At 40.5% G+C, this 23,467-nt stretch overlaps 1 protein-coding gene across 6 annotated transcripts in view; it reads left to right on the top strand.

Annotated features, from left to right (window-relative positions):
- The window catches only part of TPD52L1 (TPD52 like 1), a 96,124-nt gene extending 72,726 nt beyond the window's left edge, over positions 1 to 23,398 (top strand). For 2 of the 6 annotated variants that reach the window (XM_047759384.1, XM_047759381.1), the window contains exons 4-8: positions 8,456 to 8,557; positions 12,727 to 12,741; positions 14,582 to 14,620; positions 17,622 to 17,682; positions 22,728 to 23,398. In XM_047759384.1, the coding sequence (XP_047615340.1) occupies positions 8,456 to 8,557; positions 12,727 to 12,741; positions 14,582 to 14,620; positions 17,622 to 17,682; positions 22,728 to 22,856 (346 nt within the window). In that variant the 3' untranslated portion in view covers positions 22,857 to 23,398. Of the gene's footprint in view, positions 1 to 8,455; positions 8,558 to 12,726; positions 12,742 to 14,581; positions 14,621 to 17,621; positions 17,683 to 19,373; positions 19,456 to 22,727 lie in introns of all 6 variants that reach the window. The other 4 variants (XM_047759385.1, XM_047759382.1, XM_047759383.1 and 1 more) reach the window with 4 other exon arrangements.
- The last annotated feature ends 69 nt before the right edge of the window (positions 23,399 to 23,467 follow it).

The raw sequence follows: 23,467 nt of genomic DNA, 5'->3' as shown, positions 1-23,467 counted from the left end.
GAAAAAGCCGTTCAGTTACTTAGTGCTCTTGAGATGGTGGGGAGAAGGGGTGGGGGCTGGTGATGTCTTTATAACAGAGTTAATTCTTTATCCACAAGCACTCCAGGGGGTTGTGACAGTCCATTTACCCAACAAGTGTTAGGGAGTATCTGATTATTAGGCATTACTACCCAGAGGCTAAGCTAAGCCCTCAAGATATAGGATTCAACAAGACAGAACAAGTATTGAATCTCCTTGAGTGCCGAAAGGGAAAAGAGCAATGAGCAAGCAGCAGGAGTTCCCCTTGTGGCTCAGCAGATTAAGGACCTGATGTTGTCTCTGGGAAGATGTGGGTTCAATCCCTGGCCTTGTTCAGTGGGTTAAGAACCTAGTGTTGCCACAAGGTATGGCGTAGGCTCCAGCGGCAGCTCCAATTTGATCCCTAGCCCAGGAAGTTCTATATGCCACAGGTGTAGCCTAAGAAGAAAAAAGAAAGGAAGAAAGGAAGGCAGGAAGGATGGAAATGAAGACTTGTCAGGAAGTGCTATGCTGAAAATGTCCTAGGGTGAGATCCTAAAGAATGACTTGGGACAGAGTGTAGAAGCTGCTTTGATGAAATCCTGTCCCAAGAGATTCCTTTGCGATGAGACCGAATGACAGAAAGATCTAAGATCTAGTCTTGTGATGATCAAGGGAAGAGCTTTCAGGCTGAGAAAGAAGTTACTGCAAAGACCCTGAGACAAGACCTAGTTCTGCAAGTGTCCGGAGGCTGAGGAGAGCTCTGTGTCTGGAGAGTAGTGTGAGGAGCTAAGGTCAGAGCCTCTGGTGCCTCCCAGCCCAAAAGGAGGAAGGAGGATTTTATTCCAGGACTTTTGGATGCCATTGGAGAATTTGCAGCAGGCAGTGACTTGTCCTGATTTGCCTTTTAGAAAGAACCTTCTGGTTAGTGTAATATAGATGGTGGAGAGGCAGGAATGGAAAGCAGAACATCATTTATGAGACTGTTGCAGTAGCCTAGGTAGGTGGGCTTCCCAGTGGTTTTGAGGTGGGAGTGAGGGAAATAAAGGAGTCGAATGTGACTCTTAGGTCTTTGACTTGAGCTACTGGGTGAGTATTGGGGCTGTTTACAGCAGTGAAGATACAGCATTTTGGTTAAGCCCATGGGCTATGGACTCCAATAGCTTGGTTAGAAATCTAGTCCCCTGCGTCTGGGAAATGAGATAATATTAGCACCTATCATAGGTAGTGGGGATTGAATGAGTGCAAAACAGTGTCTGAGAATTTGTAGGCTCATTTGCTGTTCTAGGAGACAGGTCTGGTGGAGAGACCCAAGAATTCTGTTTTAGTCATGTGCAATCTGAGATGCCCAATGGACAAACAAGTTTATATAGTAAGAGGGCAACTCAGAGGAAAAGTCAGGGATGGAGATGGACATTTGGGAGTCATCTACATATTGATGCAATGAAAGCTACAGGACTAGGGCACTCCATTGTGGCTCAGTGGTTACAAATCCGACATAGTATCCATGAGGATGAGGGTTCAATCCCTGGCCTTGCAAAGTGGGTTAGGTTTCCGCCGTTGCTGTAAGCTGCAGTGTAGGTTACAGATGTGACTCTGATCTGGTGTTGCTGTGGCTGTGGCGGAGGCCTGCAGCTGCAGTTCCAATTCGATCCCTAGTCTGAGAACTTATATATGCCTCAGGTGCAGCCATTAAAAAATGAATAAATAAATAAATAAAAGCTATAGGACTAGATGAGATTTCTTCAAAGATTATTTAATAAATACAGCTGATCATAGACTCACTAACCTTTAGAAGTGATGTGAACTTTCCTTTGTAAAGAAGAATAAATCTCGGAGTTTCCATTGTGGCTCAGCGGTAACAACCCAACTAGTATCCATGAGGACTTGACTTTGATCCCTGGCCTCGCTCATTGGGTTAGGGATCTGGTGTTGCTGTGGGTTCTGGTGTAGGTCACAGACATGGCTCAGATCTGGTGTTGCCATGGCTGCCGGCTTTTGGAACTTCCATATGCTGCAGGTGCAGCCCCAAAAAGCCAAAAAAAAAAAAAAAGAAGAAGAAGAAGAAGAAGAAATCTCTTTCTCTCAAGAGGGAGGTGTGCATCTATCAGCACCATAATTTCGGGAGAGCATCTTTCTTCCATTCTTTTTTCTTGGCTCCTGGGGGAAGGGGAAAAGTCTGAATCATATGATGATTGGGGGGTGAGGGAGTTGGACAGTGATAACAGAATCTATTTTCCCCCGAATATTTAAATCCCTGTTGTTGGTGTCCATGTTGCCCATTCTAGAAAAAGATCTACACTTCATATGATGAAATTTTTGATGTGAGGGAATGATAAGCTGGGGTAGGGCAGACTGGGATAGAATTAGATTTCAAAGTACTAAAAAAGAATTTGAGCTGTCAGAGTATTGCAGGTATCCCAGAGGCAATACTTTGCATACTGATTAAGCAATCATGACCTATTTAGTTTGATTTTAATGAAAAGAAAATCTGTGATATGTTAATGAAAGATCTTGGCATATTTTATTCTGTGGTAGGATTCAAATTGGAATAGGACCAGATGAGTAGGAATGACTGCACAGCAGACTAAAATTATCTCCTTTATAGAAAGATACTCATATAGTAGTAGGTCAAGAGATCATCTGTGTTCTGGGGTTTGGCATTGCTGTTGTTTTTGTCATCGTTTTCTATCTGCCTTGATTTCCAAGAATCCAAGAACGTGCACAAACCCCCCCTCCCTTCTTTTTTCTTCTCTGCTGATTTTTAATGTTTCTAGGCTTCAGAGAGGCACGGGGAGGTGGGTGGCTTTGAGGTGAAGAGGTGAGAAGCAATTGAATCTCTTCTGTAGGTAGAAAGGAATAGGAATTTGGAAATGCACTGTTGAGGTGGACTATTCAAACTGACTGCTTCATTGTAATAAGTGTTCAGCCTTTGCTAACCCGTGAAATTGCCCCTCTGATAAGCCCCTGTGAGTTGTATCACACACCAAATGGCAGGTCTACAAAGGAGAGAAGTTCGTGGAATGGAATTTAAACCATTCCATCTTTTTGGAAAGCTTACTAACTTCGTCCTATACACAGAGGAATAAAACTCTAACATTCAGCATTTAAAAAATGCAGTGCTGGAGTTCCCGTCGTGGCGCAGTGGTTAATGAATCCGACTAGGAACCATGAGGTTGTGGGTTTGGTCCCTGACCTTGCTCAGTGGGTTAAAGATCCGGCGTTGCCGTGAGCTGTGGTGTAGGTTGCAGACGCCGCTCAGATCCCGCGTTGCTGTGGCTCTGGCATAGGCCGGTGGCTGCAGCTCCGATTAGACCCCTAGCTTGGGAATCTCCATATGCCGCGGGAGCGGCCCAAGAAATAACAACAACAACAACAACAAAAAGACAAAAAAAAAAATGCAGTGCTTGAAAAGTGAAGCTTAGTTTATGATTTATTTACTCTTTGATTTTGTGCTTCTAAGACTTCCAGCCCATTATGGTCCATAAAGATTATTATCTCTTTTTATGAGGAGCCTACTGTGGCACCATTGGGTTCAGAAGTGCCAGTGAAGATTAAAGACCACATAGCCAGTCTCTCACACGGCCATTCATTCTTCTTCCCTTTTGGCTTTCATCTCATCACACAAGACAGGAAGTAGGTTTTCCCTTTCTAGATTCACGTGGGAAATCTGTTGTGATACCGCTTTAGGGAAACTTTGAAAAGAAAGAAGTCTTGGGTGAAGTGCTGTATCTGCAACCGTTAAAGCAGTGTTCTCTTTTAAACCCTTTAATAGCAAATAGATTTGGGCTGTAAAATACCTTCTTGTAGAAAGGTTTTTTTTTGTTGTTTTTTGTTTTTGTCTTTTTAGGGCCACCCCCATGGCATATGGAGGTTCCCAGGCTAGGGGTTGAATTGGAGCTGTAGCTGCTGGCTCACGCTACAGTCACAGCAACACCAGATCCAAGCCATGTCTTCGACCTATACCATAGCTCATGGCAACGCCAGATCTTTAACCCACTGAGCAAGGCCAGGGATTGAACCTGCATCCTCACGGATATTAGTCAGATTCGTTTCCACTGAGCCCTGATGGAAACCACAGAGTGGGGGATCGGGGTGGGGGGGAAAGATCCATTCTAGCCAAACTAAATCTCTGAAAAGCAAAGCCTCTTTTCCTGTTGACTTGTATTGGAAAATAGGAAGGGTGACCCTGAGGTGGGTGAGGGGAATTCGTTCCGATGTGCTCTGCCGCAATTCAGCAAACACCAGCTTTGGAGGAACCTATGCCTCCCAACAAGACGTGAATCTGGTCCAGACATGAATCTGATCCTTACTTTGGCAGAAGTTTAACTGTGATAAGCAAATAGCAGCTCACATTTATATGCGTTAATTCATTGAAGACTTCATACTGGGAGATTTTGTTTTGTTTTGTTTTGAGTACAAGGAAACTTCCTATTTTCCAGTGCAAGTCAATAGAAAAAGAGGCTTTGCTTTTCAGAGATTTAGTTTGGCTGGAATGAATCTTTGCCCCACCCCACAGATAGAAACTCGAGGCTGCAAAGTCCTGGTTCTGCACCTGTACCTGAAGCCTGCGAATCCAGCTGGACTCTGTCCTCCCTTTGGCTTCATGTGGCTCTTGCTCCAGTTCATTCAGACGCTGGAGATACAGTGGTGATGAACAAGATCTCAGGAAGTTGAGGCAGGTCACAGAGAAAGATTCAAAAACCATAATCGCAGCGCAGGAATAGTTGGACAGAGCTGTGCAGAAGGGATTACGCGAGCACCATGGAGAGGCACACGGCACAGACTTCTCGAAGCAAGCACTCCCAGTTTTTCTGCCTCCAGGGGCACAACTGACAGCCACCTGAGGATATCTTTGCATTTCAACTTTTTATCTAAGGAAAATACATTATTCTCCTGCTTTATCAATTACGAACTCAGCGATGGTACAATTTATATTTAGCTTAACATAACAGATGTTAGTAATCTAAAATGCTAAATACCATTTCCATTTAAATTACAACATTGTCAGGTCAATCAGAAGGTTAGTATTTAAAGTGTTTTTCATTATTTGAATGCCATGGAACATAATTTTATGTAACAGAGATGAAAAAGTTTTAAGTATAAGTTATATAGACTATGTACAGAATTTCATGGCACAGTAAAGGAAGTAAAATGCAAATATACCAGCTTCCTTGGGGTTATCAGTGGCCTGACAGAAGGGTCCTTTTTCAAGATGCAGGCTCCTAGCCTCTGGATGGGGACAATTTTAAGATCTTATTCAGTTTTAAGATCAAGCCCAATTAGGATGCACCATAAGGTACAGGGACTGGCGTGCACAGGTCCAGAGGGACCCTTCACTTAGACTGTGATGGACTCCCTGCAGCTTTTAAATGCTCCAAGCCTGCTGGCCTGTCTCCCAAGGAGTCCCTGGCTACTTTGTCGTGGAGCACAGTTCCTCACGTGTAACACTGTCTCATTACCTAGCCCCTCGAAATCTCTTTTTATAGATTATTGGTCTCTGAGTAATGTATATCAAATGACTACTAATTGTTTTGAAGAAATGTGGTGGTTAGCCTCAGAAAGAGGTGTAAAAATGTGGGGAGAAAACATGCATTTTAAAATTCTTGAAATATGATTTCTCTCCACAAACCCTGGAGCTATAGACAGCTGACCCAACTCGCCCTCAGATGTTTGTTGCCTCCTGGCAATAAGACATTCTGATGGAAGGCAGACACACTGCCCATTCCTAGCCCTACTTCTGTCATTAAAGAATCACTCAAAGTTTCTGGGCCTCGGTGCCATCATCTGTAGTCTTAAGGGATTGGGCCCTAGTCCCTTTCAGATTTAATATATGTAATTCTCAGAAATAGAGAGTTAGCAGTCCTGAAAATCTTTAACATTCCATGGAGCTATCCATATGGCTGAATTTTAACTTTGAAATTTCACATAGAGAGATGCATCTTTCTTGGTGAGTATGTAAATGTCACTAATATCTCATTAAAGCAATCAGATGCCTGTCTACACCCAGGTGACATTTTGATAAAGAAGTATGTTTATTATTGCTTATTATATGTATAGTCTGTCCTTGTTATCTGCAGGGGATTTGTCCCAGGACCCATGCAGATACCAAAATCCATGGATGTTAAGATCCTTTATATAAAATGGTGTGGTATTTGCATAAGACCTGTATGCATCCTTCCATATTCTTTAAATCATCTCTAGCTTACCTAGAATACCCAGTACAATGTAAGTTGTAAATACAATGTAAATTTTATAGAAATAGTTGCCCATGCATGGCAAATTCAAGTTTAGCACTTTGGAACTTCCTAGGATATTTTTGCCAAATATTTTCCAATTTTGGTTGGTCAAATCCATAGTTAGAGACTCTGTAGATGCAGCAGGCCAACTATGCTTCTACCTGGCTAGCTGTTTTTAATTGAGCCATCAAATTCAGAATGTCTCAGGGTTCCTATTGCGTATCCATGAGGATGTGGGTTTGATCCCTGGCCGCACTCAGTGGGTCGGAGAACCCAGCGTTATTGTGAGCTGTGGTGTAGATTGCAGTCATGGCTTGGATCCCACATTGCTGTGGCTGTGGTGTTGGCCAGCAGCTGCAGCTGTGATTCCACTTGGGAACTTCCATATGCAATATGCAGTGGGTGTGGTCCCCCCCCCAAAAAAAAACCCTAAAATCCTGTAGTAAAATATAAAAACAAAATTATAATTTGGATAACTTATTTTTGTGTGAATTGGCAGGGGACAAAATTAGGCAAACATCCTAAAAGCCAGTCCTTCCTTTCATCGTCCCACCTCTCATATGCTACTTGACCCAAAGCTGTCTAGGGTCTGCCTTCCCCATTCTACTACTCACACACATTTTCCCAGAGATACAGGTCCCCTCCTGTTCACCAGACTCTTCTTTGACCCTCTTCCTCTTGGTCTTCCCTCCCTAGGAAAGGTCTGTCGAGTAAATGAATATTCAGTTTGGTTTTATCACCTAGAAAATACATGCTTTTTACAGTTCCTGAAAAACAGACATTGTGTAAGTAAATAACATATGGTGCTGATAATACTATAGACCCAGTGCTTCCTCCTCACAGAAGAAGAAGAATAGAATACTGTGTATATAAAGTGATTTCAGTCCTGAGGAGGACCCAGGGGCATGTGTTAAAGCATTTGCTTAGGGTCTGATTGTATACTTAGGACTGCATGACTTGTGGGAGACAGAAGGGGTGGAGGGATAAGGGAAGCTCCCATACATGGATTTCCTAGGAATAAAGTCTTCTCAGAGGCGCCATGCATATGCATGCAAGTGTTCTAGGCAAATTAAGCAGACGATTTGGGGGGAACTTACCCAGAAGCAGTATATATTGGAAGAAGATGGTATGTGCATTATAAGAATTAAATTTTTTTTTAATCTGTAGAAAAACCTTTCTGTTTTGGTTTGTTTCCATTTTATTGAGATATAATTGACATGTAGCACAGAATCAGTTTAGAGCATAATGATTTACAGATGTTGTGAAATGATGCATAAAACTTTTTGCTTATTTCTTTTTTTATTCTTTCAGGTTAAGTGCCTTTTCCCCCCCATACTTTATTAATTCTTAGAAATTTCCCCGCCCAATAAATATTCCAGCTGTCACCATGCTCAAAACTTTAATCCCATCTTTTCATCTTGTTCTCTTGGTCACTTCTACCCTCCTGTCAAGTCTGTCCACTCTCTCTCTCTAATCCTTCTCATCTCTCTGTTCTTACTGCCATGATTCCCAGTTCAGAGCCACAGAGGAGCATCCTATTTGATCATCCATTCATTCATCTAGTATTTATTTAATTTCTCCTATATCCCTTTGCCAGATACTGGAGACACAAAGTAAATGACTGCCTTGCCTTTAGGGAGTCAACCTAGTGGGCACTTAGGCTTATGAACAGATCACTCCAGTACTATATTCCTAAAACTATTTTTAAATAAGTCACTATATTGTCTTAAAATTATGAGCCTTTCTTATTCCCAGATCTAAGTATTAGAAAAATAAGTACTAGTTCTATGTTGTCTTTTAATGGTTACTTTGACCCAAGAAAACAAGAGCTTAAATTTCACTTTGAAATACGCACTTTCTAATTTGTGTTAGTTACCTTTGATGGCTAGAGCTTTCATCATCTCCTCATAGAGTTAATACACCTCTTTAAGAATAACTCTGTACTCAGAGTAGTTCTGCTATTTGTAATTAAAGATCTGCACATTCAGATCTGGACTTGTGTATATATATTTTTCCTGAATTCAGATTTAATGATCTGATTTTCTCCCTGAGCAGCTGCCAACCCATCCTCCCCAAGCAATGAATAGAAAAAATTACTTCCAGGGATGGTCTTCCCAAACCTGATTCAGAAAGGGGATTTTCAAAGTCAGGAGAGAGGAGGATGAGTGTTTAATGGGTGATCATGATATATCAACTGTTACTTTCTGTTTTATTTCCAGCTACAAGAAAACACAGGAAACCCTGAGTCACGCAGGGCAGAAGGCAACTGCAGCTTTCAGCAATGTGGGGACGGCTATCAGCAAGAAGTTTGGAGATATGAGGTACCGGGGGACAGAACCATAGGAATGCAGCTAAGCCCTGGCTTGTGAGAAAGGGGAGCAGCATCTCTGGCTGGTCTTCCTAACATATTCTTTCTGTTGTTGGATTAGCATTTTATGTGGCTGACAGTATTGGTGAATGAGATACATTTTTACATTGGGACAGTTTCTCTGAAGGTCAGCTTAGTGAACCTGGTCCCAGAGATGCCTTTTCCACTAGGACCCAACCTAGTAAAAATAGAAGATAGAGGTGCCTTTCATCACCAGCAGTAAGGGGAGATTTGAGAAGAATGCAGTACACATTGAATTTTAATCACTGCAGTTTAACAATAAGTTAAAACATGCATTCAGTGGAATATGCTTCAATAAACTTTTCTTCGTTCCATTTTTGTATACATCCATCTAGTATATATATATTTTTCTATGGTAAATGCATAGATATTTATTCTTCTAAAAAGGTGTCATAGGATGTATGCTTCTGGTAGGTTTCTTTCTCCACTTTAGCAATATATTGTGAATATGTTAATAAATGTTTATCACCTCTTTATTATATTTTTTGGCCACATCCTTGGCGTGTGGAAGTTCCTGGGCCAGGGACTGAACTTGAACCACAGCAGCAACCTGAGCCGATGCAGTGACAATGCTGGATCCTTAACCCATCATGCCACAAGGGAAGTCCTTTATTTTCATTTTTCATGGCTGTGCATTTTCCAGTGCATAGCTGTAGCAAAACTTTTAAACCAGTTCCACTTGCACATGTCAGTTTTTTCTATGTTTATTATATAAAATTAGGGTGAACACCAGGATTTTGAATTGAGAACCAAAAGACCTTGTTTTAAGCACCAGAGAAACAATGTACATAAACAAAAATAGTCATATTTTAATTTTTTATGTTATATTCTAGGAAGTTATGTAGAGTTGCTACTCTCATATTTTTTGCTTTTTTATATACCTATCATAGTTGATTTTGAATTTGGCTGATATATCAGCTTTGGAGATTTTTCTTTACAAATCGGTTTCTCTCTAGAAATCAAATTCATCTTGTCAAGTACATTTTACATTTTTTCTTTAAAAAGATATGTGCAAATTGTTTCACTGGATTGTAAACTGAATTTGTGAACTATCGCTCTCTTTATTACCCTGCAGCTTTGATACCTAGAAGCAAATATTTATATCTTTAAGTTATTTTTTTACTTTAGAAATTGCTGGATTATGCCAAATATTCATAAATCATCTTAATAACTTGGTGTTCATGAGGCTAGAGTTAAGTAAGTACATGTGCATGAATTCGAGTACATTGTTTTATCTTCATTTTTGCTAATAAAGCAATAGCAATTAAAATTCTTCAGAGGCAATGTGTGATGAACAGGTAAAATATTCTGGATTATTAATTAACCCAAACTTTATTACAGATAAAATTTACAGTCATTTCAATGGCATTAAAACATTTATCTAAACTGATTAAATTGTACCTTAAAACAGGAAAGACCTTATCACTAGTTATATCCAAGAAAACGTATTTTGCCATGTTTATAAAATGTTTTCTCCACATTCTGAGTTGAAACATTTCATTTGAACACTGGGATTGCAGTATAATACTGCCAACTAGAACAGTATTTCTCCAACTTTAGGGGACCTTACAGACACCTCTAAAACTTGTTTAAATGCATATGCCCAGATTCCACTTCTCTCTGAGGTTTCAACAAGCTTGGGAATTTGTTTGGAGCAAGCTCCCAGGTGATCTGACTTGAGGTGGTCACATTATAAGGATGTCTAGTGTCGCTTAGCTCACCTCTGCCTGGGTGGTCTCAGTTATAGACCGGGGTAAGAGTACCAGCCTCGTCAGGTTATTATACAAGTAGCAGAAGAGAGCCTGCCATGTATTAAACACCAATAAATGTTACTTTTACCTTTACTAGGTAGCTGTCTCTGTTACAAGGGTGCCTCACAGGACAGAAATTAGAGCGAGTCCATGAACAGGAGCACTCTGTGTTTCATCAAGGCTCTAAGTTGTAAAGAACGAAGACTGTGTTTCACACCTGCAGCATGTTGACACATACTTGTGTTCTTACAAGAACTGGGTGTAACATCAAGTTTGTGTTGACTGCCTTTCCTCCTGTTTCAGTGTGGCTCTGTTTTAGCATAATGAATAACCTATTTCTCAGGAGTTCCAAACTTCTCCTTAATTATTGCTCTGTATAGAGCATACACAACTTTCATTATAAACTGTGACAAAAAATATTAGGAAATAATGGCCTTCATTACTAGAGATTCAAATATGGTCCTGTAATATTTTGTAGACCTATGTTTTCAGACCTATGTTTTTCTCAAACTATAATATCTAACATTTCTGTCTAAGTAAGGATAAGTCCCTGTGAAAGCAACAAGTTTTACAAATAATTTTTAGTTTTAATTATACTATAACAAGTAATAGATGTGAAAGTCATATTTGAAAATTACTTAAGTTTAATATAATAATCTTTTTTGTTGTTGTTGTTCTTTTTGCCTTTTCTTGGGCCGCTCCTGCGGCGTGTGGAGGTTCCAAGGCTAGGTGTCTAATCGGAGCCGTAGCTGCCAGCCTACGCCAGAGCCACAGCAATGCGGGATCTGAGCTGCGTCTGCAACCTACACCACAGTTCACGGCAACGCCAGATCCCTAACCCACTGAGCAAGGCCAGGGATTAAACCCTCAACCTCATGGTTCCTAGTCGGATTCGTTAACCACTGTGCTACAATAGTAACTCCAGTATTCTTTTTCTTAAATAGGGCTCAGAAAACTGTGTGAGCTTTAGAGCTCATAAAGTACTTATCCATTTTTATTTCTCATAATCTGCTTTTTTTTTTTCACTTTTGGACTTTGAGTTATCTCTCTTTTTTTTAATTTTTCTTAAAGTACAGTCGATTTACAATATTTCTTCCATTTCCGCTGTACAATAAAGTGATCCATTCACCCATGCCCCACCCTTTTTTTTTTCCATTTTCCATCAGGTTCTTACCCAAGAGACTGAATACAGTTCCCTGGAGGTTCCCAGGCTAGGGGTCGAATCAGAGCTGTAGCCACCGGCCTACGCCAGAGCTACAGCAACAAAGCGGGATCCGAGAAACATCTGCAACCTACACCACAACTCACGGCAATGCTGGATCCTTAACCCACTGAGCAGGGCCAGGGATCAAATCCACAACCTCATGGTTCCTAGTCGGATTTGTTGACCACTGTGTCACGATGGAACTCCATAATATAATAATAATTCTTAAATGAGAAAAGTTAGTTTTAAATTTTTCATTTAAATTTATTTTCACACTATAAAATTTAAAAAGTTTATCACAGGCATTTTACTTTGAACCCCTTTTAATTTAAAAATATCATATTATTTTATATTTTGTTAGTTATACCATAAAATTCTTTTATGAAGTCTGGGAACAAATTTCTGAATTTGTTCAAAAATATTGCCAACAAAATTTGGATACTTAAGAAAAACAGCACCCCTCAGTTTTTCTTTAAAATAATTATAGGTTAATATTTATTGATTTTAAAACCTAGAATTTGGGCTTTTTAATAACTGGGTGAAAAGCACTACATGAGGATTTAATTTAGATTTTTATAAAAATAAATAATATTTCCTGAGCTAAGGTTCTCATTTTATCCTGATAGCCACTAAGTGAAGCTCCCTCAGCCCAGTCACAGAATTGCTCCGCCTCCTTCTTCTTCTGGCAGATAACACTGTTAATAGCTACCAACTGAACTGCGTTCTTGGAAGTTAGAATGAGGTCACATTTATGAAAGTACTCTGAAGAAACACAAGCTGTTAGAATCATTTTTATAATAATAGTGTTGCCGTCTTCTTGGAACTTCTCGGTGAATTTGTTCAAACTGCCTGTGATCTAGTGGCGAGGAAACCTTTGGAGGAAGCATCTAACTTCATTAGACTGTCCAACCATCTATCTCTATGTATCCATGAGCAAAATAGTGAGAAGAACAATATATAGCGGGTTGCCAGAGTAATTGTGAAGACATTGAAAAGTCAGGGTACTTACCAGTAGAGAGCAGAGTGGCCTCATTTTTCCTTGGGGCTCTTGAAAGAGGGGACAGAGGGCAGTGCGGTCCTTTCTTGCATCCTGTCATGCTAATCCCGTTCCTCTTTTCTCTCCTGTGCTGCCCTGGCTGGATAAAGGTCTCACTCTATCGGGTAAGCTCTGTCCCCAGGGCCCTGCTGGCTCCCTCAAAGCTCCCTTCCTCCACTGAGCCCATTGTTCCCTTCACACTGCGGCTGTGCCCCAGCCAAAGGACCTCTTTTCCTAAGAGTGTTCACTGCTGAGGAGTTACAGAGTATGGGGCACTGAATGCATTTGAATCTATTTAAGTCCATGTTCCTCTCACTTCCGGATCATTTACACCACTTTCACTTGCCAAGCCATCCCTAGGGGGTCTTTTTCTGCATCACTCCTTCCTACATTGGCAGAAAGCCTTAGCATTGAAACAAGATAAAGAAAGTGGAAATTGAGAGTCGTGTATGTTTATGAAACTTTTCGAAAGTCAAGTTGAGAAATAAGAATTATTTTCTCTCAATTGTTGTGTTTTTCTGAACTTCCTGTAACTGTTACTTAAGCAGATGGTTCACCTTCAACTTTCTGTACCTTCTGAGCTTGAAGAGGAGAAGGGTCACTAGAGAGCTCAATTGTTGCCATGTGTGCAATTGTCAGCCCCAGGTCTCTGAATTAAGCCTCCTTTGAGTGGAATCTTATCATATACATTAATCTTTTTTCCCTAAGAGAACTGTATTTAAAGAGATGAAGAGATTGAACATTGTTGATGAATTTCTTTTAGTAATTCTTAATGTAATTTATGAGGAAATATTTTGCCTATATTTCCTTAAGGGAGTGTCTAGGGTAAGCCTGTAAGTATCCCCTGCATTTTTTCATCCTTTTCTGAGTTCTAGGAAAGCACTGCTCCTGCTAATGACCTCAGTGGATATTGTCAGGAGAGGTGATGAGTTTGATCCCTTCCCTCTCAGCTTCTTGGGAGAAGGGAAGGCAGGGACAGTGTTGGGAAGTGGATGAGGGAATGCTAGCCTGGGAAATGGACCCCCATTTGCTCCCTTCCTCAGCCCAGCCTGATTTCTAAGTGGAGCTCACAGAGAACTAGCAGGCAGGCAGTCAGTGTGAAGGCGCATTAGCCGCTGTAGGAGTAACAGGGGGAGAAGGCTGATGCTCTGAGAGTTCTCAGAAAAGTGGATCTTTGGAGTTCCTGTTGTGATTCAGTGGAAACGAACCTGACTAATATCCATGAAGATGCAGGTTTGGTCCCTGGCCCCACTCAGTGCATTAAAGGATCCTGCATTGCTGTGAGCTGTGGTGTAGGTCACAGACACGGCTTGGGTCCTGCATTGCTGCTGTGACTGTGGCTGTGGCTGGCAGCTGCAGCTCTGACCCCTGGTCTGGGAATCTCTAAATGTTGTACCTGTGGCCCTAAAAAAGAAAAAGAAAAGTGGGTCTTTGTACCAGATGTCCTAGGATGGATGCACAAGTCCTTGCTCCCATGTCAGACTCTGTAACTTGGGTTTACGTGGCGTGCTTCCCTGACGGACTCATGTTAACTAGGTTCAGTCCTCGGGAGAGCTTCTCTTGAATGCAGTGCTTAGCTCTGAGTTGCCTGGCTCTACTTGCTTGCCCCTTGCCCCTTGCTCTCTTCCTGAACAGAAGAGAGTTGGACCAGGAGAGCATAGCCATGGGTGACTGGGCAGACGCGGGGGAAACCACATAGTCTCATATTTCCTGACCTCAGGGGAACCTACAGAAAATAAAAGAATATGCAGCCATGGACCTTCTGCTCTTCCTTCACACCCTTGGAAGTGACTGTGGACCCTCCTGCCCGATAAAAACAAATATCTTGGTGGGGAGGGCAATGAAGACTTGAGATAGTTGAAACTGCTGTTTTAAAACTGAATAGGAAGTTTCTCATGTACTTATATTGTTCTATCTTCTTTTTTCTTTCTTTTTCTTCCCCTTTAATCTGCTTTTGCCCTGAAGCTACTCCATCCGCCATTCCATAAGTATGCCTGCTATGAGGTAATGTGTGTAATTTATTTTACATAATATCAATACACAATGTGTATGAAGGGTCACTTTATTGATACTCTGTGGTTTGCTTTTCCTTTATATGAAAGAAAGCACTATGACCTGTCTTATTCTCTTTCCTGATGGCCCTCAGGAAAAAAGGCTGACAATCCTGCAGAAGTGTTATAGGCATAATGAGCTTGGGGTGTTGAATAGACAGTGTTAATTCACCCTCTCCTGTTTTGTGTGACCTGAAACAAGTTATTTAAGCTCAGATCTGGATCCATTCTCTTATCCGTATACTGGGAGAAATAAGACCTACCTCATATGGTTGTTGTGAGATGTATAACCTGTGTAAAGCACTTAGAACAGGGCCTGGAACATTCCAGGCACACATACAAAGGTAGAAATCCATTTATTTCCACAGAATTAAATGTAAGCCTGAGAGCAAGTTTAAATGAAGAGATAAAGAGATTACGAGGGCTACAGTTCTAGAAATGATACCATTAGGATTTTTTTAAGGGAAATATTAAGGTGAGGTGTCTGTTGAATAATAAAAATATTAAAATTACTGGTCAGATGAAAATTCCTGAGAAAGATGTTCCCTGCTGCCAGTTGGCATGACTTAGTGATACAATCAGATGAAATCAAAGTATTATCAATAAGGTATAGAGGAATGAATGTTAGATTGGGATTCAGAAGATGCAGGTTGTAGTCTAGTTCTGCTGAGAATGAACTTGGCAGCCTGAGGAAGGTCACCTCAGTGACAATAATTTCATCCCGTTTAAAATAAGAGACTAGAACTAGTTTTACTGCTCCTCCCACAGCGCCCGATAAAAACAGGAGTCTTTGCGCTGTCTTGGGCTGCCCTGGTAGGGGGCGCAGTGTGAGGGGATTCACCCTTCAGGACCCTCTTTCACTGCTTCAGAATTGTGCCTCTTCTTCCTGCTTTATATGAATACATCTTAGAGGGAGTTTAGTCACTCTAAATAGTTTGAACCCACTGAAGCCGATTTTTTTCTTAAGATCATTTGTAGTGCTATAAGTCTGTAATTTATGATATGATTAAATCTGAACAGTATCTGAACAGTTTCTCCCTGTTCTCCAGCACACACTCTAGTGTAATTTAATTAGAGAAGCTTCTGTTTTATTATATTTGATGACATCCCTTCCACACTGGGGTTGTTTGGTTACTTTGGAAATTTAACCACAGCATTTGATCTCCTTAATTTGGTGATACACAGAGAGTATAGATTTAAGATTGCTTTGTGCATATTTGAATGACTTGCTCCCCTTAGCATAAGAAAACTGAGCAGGGCAGTTTATGGCTCTGAGCTCCTTTACTAGTCAGATTTTTTAAGTCTAGGTGTCCAAAGAGAGCTTAAAAAAATTAATACGGTTTTCTTCTGTGAACCAGGAATCCATCTAGTGACCTGTCGATCAAAGGCGTTCCTCATGACCTTGACTGAAATTAACTTTAAAAAAAATGATTTTACTCAACTAACATATAACCATGAACCATTAGGCCAAACTGTCTGCCCACTGTGGTCCTGTGTAGCTTGGCCAAATAAAACTTGCAGTGGAAGTAAGTTGCTCTAAGTATATACTTTTGAGGCATTCATGTGTAATTTCACTGATATTTCATCATGAGACAGGTACTGTAGAAGATGACCCCTAGGAATTTGACTCATGTTTGAGTCATGTACAAGATGTAATGCCACGTGCTCGGGCCCTCTGAACTCACCATTGTTAGTTCCTATAGCCTGGATGCAAATGCATTTGACCATCTGGAGCATCAGAGTTTTAGGAGACAATCCCTAACAAAGCCAAATTCATTCAAAAACATAATCTCTGCATTAGTTTCCTTTTTTTAGTATGAGAGCCATGCCACATCCCCTACCATACAATGAAACCCATATTTTATAACCATTCTCTCTTAGGAAGTTTCTTTAGGCCATTCCTCTTATTTTATTTCTTCTGCACTTGAGAGAGAGTAGCAAGTGGCTTATCAAATATAGTGAATTATTTGACTTGAAAATGATGGCAGTCATGTTGCTGAAAGGTGACATGCATACAAGTTTTAAGATACATTTTGAATTCAGTTCCTGTTTCCTCTATTGGACTTGATGATGTCATTTCTAATGGTAATGATGTCAATAAATCATAATGTCATGAGGCCAAATTCAGTATGGGAAACCAGAAAGCACCAAATGAAGGATCCAAATCTTAATATAACAAAATGATATGTAGATTATTTACCACAGTGAATGAACGAGTCACAAATAAAATGTTGATAGACTGCAAAGGTTCTGTCTGGTAAGAACAAATGAGTATATTTTCTTTGGAAGGAACTATAACATGTGCTAATAATACCATTTTGATCAAGTATTAGACAAGTAATGAATATATTTCAACTTAAAATAATGAACACATTGACTTTCAGAAACACTACTTCCTGAACATTGACAGAATACTTTTAAAACTTTAAAGTTTAAAAACATATAAACTTTTTTTTTCCTTGAGCTATTTCTGTCTTGTCTCACATTCACTAAAATAAATGACTTTTAAAATTCCAAGTGGGAAAACTTGAACATGACATTCTTCAGAAGTGAGATTTCCCATAACCTACAGAACAACTGAGTTGGGAAAAGGAATGTTGTGATAGAACCAGTTCATTAGTAAATGAAAAATTAAGCTATCCCTCCTTTAACTCATTGGAAATGATTTCTGTACACCATAGGATAATTTACAGTTGTATCATTGCCAAATGCTATGTTAGTTATTCTATAGTTGAACGTCTCTTTTACTTAGAACAATTCCATGTCAGCTTATGGTTCCTGGATCCCACCTAGCAGAAGCAAAATGTATTTCAAACCTGGTTGGTGTAGGTGGCAAACCAATAACTAGCTCTGGGGCAGAGGTGATATTTGCATGTAAGAGCAGAAATCAGACAGCATGGTTGCTAAAACAGCTAGGTCTTTGGAGCTGACCTCTCTTTTTCTTGTTATTTTAGGAATTCTCCTACTTTCAAATCATTTGAGGAGAGGGTTGAAACAACTGTCACAAGCCTTAAGGTACAGACGAAGTGAATTGTGTGTCATTGGGATCATTGACTCAGGACAGCTTAGTCATTGCTGCTGCTGGTTCCAAAGGTGGGGCTACCAGCGTTCGGTGCAGCCAAGGAGGCAGCCTTGCACAGAGTCACTTTTCTTCACATATAAATCTATAAATAAAACCAGTATTGAATGGTATTACTATATCCTTACAGAGTTGTTCACATAAACCATTCAGAAGTGAATTATTCATTAAATGAATTGGGGTTTGTGTTCATCTCCTCAATGGTTAGAACTCAGTGCAGATATATGATAGATAATGATGAATAGGACGAAGGACATGTGAACTCTGCATTTGGAGTGTAACTGAAAGTTTAGCAATAGCTCAGAGCTCCTCTGCTGTGGACCTGGACCAGTAAAAATGAACTTGGCTCCATCCTGCCATCCTCCACCCGTCAACCACCTAGACTTGTTTATTCCATTCACATACTGAGCACAGCCCAGTTTTCATGGAGGGAAAATAAAGCTGAGTCACAAAATGCTTTATTTTCTATCAGCGCATTTGTTCCCTTAGTATAAACTGAAAGTATGCCTGTTCTACGGTAGGTGCCAAAAAATTCATTGAATTTATTGTTTGAACATAGATCAGTTAATGTACAGAGGGAAAAGGAGAAAAAAATATAATCAGTGTAGTCTTAAAATATATAGAACTTTTAAAACAGGGCATATCATTGATAGTACAAGATTTTTTTAAGATATCACCTGAACTTTATATCTTGCTATCATTATCACTATTTTGCATACAATCCTTTTTTTTTTTTTGGTCCTTTTGCCTTTTCTAGGGCTGCTCCCATGGCATATGGAGGTTCTCAGGCTAGGGGGTCTAATTGGAGCTGTAGCCACCCGCCTACATCAGAGCCACAGCAATGCAGGATCTGAGCCACGTCTGCGACCTACACCACAGCTCAGGGCAACACCAGATCCTTAAGCCACTGAGCAAGTCCAGGGATCGAACCCGCAACTTCATGGCTCCTAGTCGGATTCATTAACCACTGAGCCACTACAGGAACTCCTACAATCCATTTCTGTATTACCCTATTAGTGGGAAAATTAAGACTGTATGATCTTTAACCAGATCAGAAGCAGATATGGGCATGTGCTGGTTACCCAGCTGCTTCTGCATCATACCATCCTCACCTGTGCTGCCTGATAAGAGTCTGTGAGGAGTAAGTTATTCCTTACTCAAGGTCTTAGATAGATGCTCTTAGTGATTTTTGGCCCGGAGGGTCTTTCCCCTTAGAGGAGGGTTTTCACATAATCTTCTCTTTTCCAGGCCTCTAATTAGGTGTTTAAGGCCCAAGAATGAAAATATTACTCAGCAGTCACCACACCTTTGTGGGTTTCATTTACTGGCAATTTCTAGTTGTGTATTTTTACTACTCTGTTTGTCAACATCATCATTTATTTAGTGGATAAGGACCAGGAGGAGGCATTACATTGCCCCTATTTGTAGGGAAAACTTTTTATAGGGAAGGACATGCAGTGTCACAGACATTTCTCTTGCCACATGATCTAATTTCAAAACAAAAGATTCAAAAAAACTCTAGGAGCTAATCTCTCAGTGTTTGGTTCTGAGTCTCAGACGGTCCAAGGAGGTTGGATTCTATTGTTTGTTAGACAAGTTCTGACGTAGGAGAAGTTGTACTTTTTAGGTTTTCTTTAGAAGAAGGAGATATGAAGAAGCAAAAGAAGAATAAAGGACAACCTATTTTCATTTGCTTTTAGGAAACTCTGGTAAGCTCACACTCTCAGTTTCTCACTTTTCTTACCTCATCTGGTTGGAAGGTAGAGAGCCTGCCTCCTCCTTTAGACACTTACAAAACTAACTCAGCCAACCAGATACCAGCCTGTGTCGAGACTTCCTGAAAGCAGATTCTCTATTGCACAATTGTCCATGTGTCTCACAAGACTCACATTCCACTCACTTCCTGGGTCACGGTCAATGCCTAGCTTCTCTTATTCTGCCCACACAGGCAATGGAGAATAGCGAATAATCAAGCTTTGTGTTAGATCTCCCACTTAATAATTACAAATATCTTATTCCTTTTTTTTCTTCAGACTAAACAATAGATGCTTAACCTTTCTTCGTAGAGTTTATTTTCTTCATAATTTACTTTTGTGTTCTCAATCTTCTCCAAAACTTCTCTAACTTTCTTCAACTATGGATCCCGAGGCTGTTTCCTGCTGAAGGAATGACTCATGAATCAGTAAGGATGAGTGAAATTCCTTGCAGGTCTGTGTGCTGTATTTCTGCTCCCACATACTGCTTTGAGCCTGATTTTTCAAACACCGCTTTAAGGGAGTCGTGTTCATATTTGTGTTCTATTAGAAATAATGTTCTGTGCAGTGAGGTCCGTTCCTGCCACCTTCTCACACAATCTGTCCCCCCATCTGGCATTTTCACCCAGTGGATGGTTCTTATTTTATACCCAATTGTGTAGATTGATTTTCTGTGAAAAGCTTGCCAATTCATCATAATCATATAAAATGTAACGCCTTTCTGCCTACATCTTGACTGATGTCACCTGTACACTCAATGAGCACAATTTCTATTTCATCTAAAACAAGCAAATAGGAAACAGACCCAGAATTAGCTCACTCCCGTGAAAGCATATTTGGAATGTTCTGCCATGTTCCAATGAATCACGGGCAACTACCTCCCTTCCAGTCATTCTGCGCCCACATCAAACAGGACATGTTTTCAATGCACCTACCTTTTTTTTTTTTTTTTGTCATTTTACCTTTTAGGGCCGCACTTGTGGCATATGGAGGTTCCCAGGCTAGGGGTCAAATCAGAACTACAGCTGCAAGCCTATGCCACAGGCACAGCAATTCGGGATCCAAGCTGTATCTGCAACCTAAACCACAGGTCACTGCAACGCCAAATCCTTAACCCACTGAACAAGGCCAGGGATTGAACCTGCATCCTCATGGATGCCAGTTGGGTTCGCTGACCGCTGAGCCACAACTGGAACAACACAGTGCACCTCCTTTTTGATGAGTATATTGTGTGGCTTGAATTAAAACCTTAAAAAAAAGCAAGATGTTATACATATTTTTTCTTTGTGTCCTTTCAATCAGATATTTTATTCTGAGAGATTAGGAAGCCCAATTTAATAATCCAAATAAAACTTGTTTGCCGAGAGCAATTATAATGTTGGGGACAAAGTGACAAATTCTTGGATGAAAAACATTTTCAAGGGACAGATCCAGGACAGGCTTATTGTTCACATCTTTGCTCAAGCAGGTCCTTGGCTAAAGTATTGTAGAATCCAGTCATGAAACTCACATGGTTAGGAAACCCCTTTAGTCTACTCCTTTCTCTGTCAAATTTCTTTGTGGTTTCCTTCATCTTTACTTGTTCTATTTTGACTTAAGAAATCAAGAAATAGAAAAGAAGAATAAAACAAAGCCCAGAAAAAAACATCTATAATTGGTATTTGCCTGATTCAACACTGTGTGTGACCTTTATCACAAAAGAGAATGCAAATAAAGATGTGACTATTAATAGTCAATTACATTGAATTAATTTTCTCTCTCAGAAAAGAAATAAGCATAGCGAAACCAAGCATGCTTCTTCCCAGTGCTGAGATAACACAGAGTAGAGGAGGAATGCATGCTCTGTGCCTAAACTCTGCAAACTAAGGCTTATGGGCCAAATCCAGCTGGTTGCCTATTTTTAAAGAGTCTATACATTAATAGTGGTTTTCACTTTTTTTTGATAGTGGGAAAAAAATCAAAGGAAAAATAATATTTTGTGATGTGAAAATTGAACTAAATGAAATTAACATCTCAGTGTCCAGATATACAGCCTTTATGGAACACAGCCATGCTCATTCACTTATGTGTTGTCTTGGCTGCTTTATACAATGGCTGATTTGGGTATTTGTGACAGAGACTAAAATATTTATAATCTGTCACTTTCCAGAATGAGTTTTCCAATCCCAAGCAGAGTGGAAAAATTCAACTTAGTAACTGAATTTACAGAGGCAGAGAAAGATTTTAGTGATAGCGTGAGAAAGGTGTGTGTGTGATTTGCGATGACTGAACTGCTTTTAAACCCTGCTTAAGGTTTTAAAAGGGCAAGTCAGGCAATAAACATACATTCCCCAGTGTGGCTTATGTTCCTTGTGCGTGATGTTAAGTGACAGTGAGATGTAGACAGCATTTGGGGAATAGCAACATTATCTATTCTCTGCCTTTCTTTTCTTCAGAATGTTTTTCCCTTTTGTTAATTGTTGAAGGAAGGCCGATGTGACCATTAATCAGACTTGCACTTAGCATTTTGGACCATTAAATATTCTTTTGAAAGACTTTTTAGTAAGGAATTTTTTCAAAATAGTAAATCATATTTCTTAATTATATTTTTTTCTTGATCATATTCTTATTAGCCAATAACAGGAACGCAAAAAGGGAGCCTCACACAGCTTCATAATTTTGCATTTTAAGGGATATTCCTCCAGTAAAGACAACTGCCTGGAAAGACGTGAGGCGTCCAGTGCTTAAGCCGTGATTGGTTTCCAACTCTCAAAGTGGAGACCAGAAATCATGTTCTGTTGAGCCACTCTGCCTTTCAGGAAACATTTGTCAGAAATCCGGATTGCCTTGCTAATGCTGAAGTCACTTGAAGGCATCCACGTATTTGTAAAATTGGGGGAGTTTAATATCCAGTTCCATTTGCATTCATTCGGTTCTCTGGGTGACTGAGTAGACAGTGCAGAGCCGTAGATTTGGACATGCGCCTGAATGGACTGAGAATGCTAGATGTAGAAGACATAAAGCGAGCGTTGCTGAAGTGGTACAAAATTTAAGTTTCGAATCCAATCCCAGAACCCAAATATGAATGACATCCTAGCCCTCTGCCAAAGGAAACTAACTTCACAACCTTTACTTCCCTTTTGCCTCCCCTCTCAAAAAAGAGTTTCTGAATTTGAAAGTAATTCATCTTATAAAGAGATTACAGAAGTAACGAGCTAACTGCCTATTTGCGTCTCTGCCCATTGCAGACGAAAGTAGGCGGAACGAACCACGGTGGAGGCAGCTTTGAGGAGGTGCTCAGCTCCACCGCCCACGCCAGCGCGCAGAGCTCGGCCGGCGGCCCCCGGCGCGCGGAGGAGGAGGAGCTGCAGTGCTAGAGCCGCCCCGACCCCGGCAGCCTCTAGCCGCCTCCAGGAACCCTCCCTGCCGCCCTGCTGCACCCCCAACCTCCCTGCGCATCCAGACCTGAAGACCAAAATCCCACCCACCCAGGCCTTGACCTTGTTTTTCAAATGGCTTCTCCTCAAAGTCTAATTAAGTAATTTCCATTGTATTTGTGTTGATGATGGACCACTTGACAGTCACACTTAAGTATTCATAGATCGTCATCTTTTTAAAATTGTCTTGATGTCAGCGGGTACACAGCCGGTCATGGCCATTGTTTTGTGTAATTCAACATACTTTCCGAACAAGCTGCTATTAATTATTTGCTTTGATTTTTGCTTGGCCTCCTGTCCGAAGTGCATGTCTTTGAAAGCTGACTGAGCGCCCCCTTTCCGTTCTGTCCACTGGATGGGCTTTCTGACCATCTCCAGCAATGAATGGGATGACACCGCAAATTTCATGAAAATGCTTGTGATCTCCCTCATCTACTTTAATTCTATATGTTTATTTAAGCAATTAAAATAATTAATTTTAATGATGACTGAGTTCTTAATTTCTTTACATTTGTGTCAGACCTGTTGATGGCCTTAAAAGGTAGTAGCTA

The sequence above is a fragment of the Phacochoerus africanus genome, chromosome 2 (genome assembly GCF_016906955.1).
Source record: "Phacochoerus africanus isolate WHEZ1 chromosome 2, ROS_Pafr_v1, whole genome shotgun sequence".
Taxonomy (NCBI): domain Eukaryota; kingdom Metazoa; phylum Chordata; class Mammalia; order Artiodactyla; family Suidae; genus Phacochoerus; species Phacochoerus africanus.
Note: the sequence above shows the minus strand (reverse complement) of the source record. Positions and strands in the feature narration are given on the sequence as shown.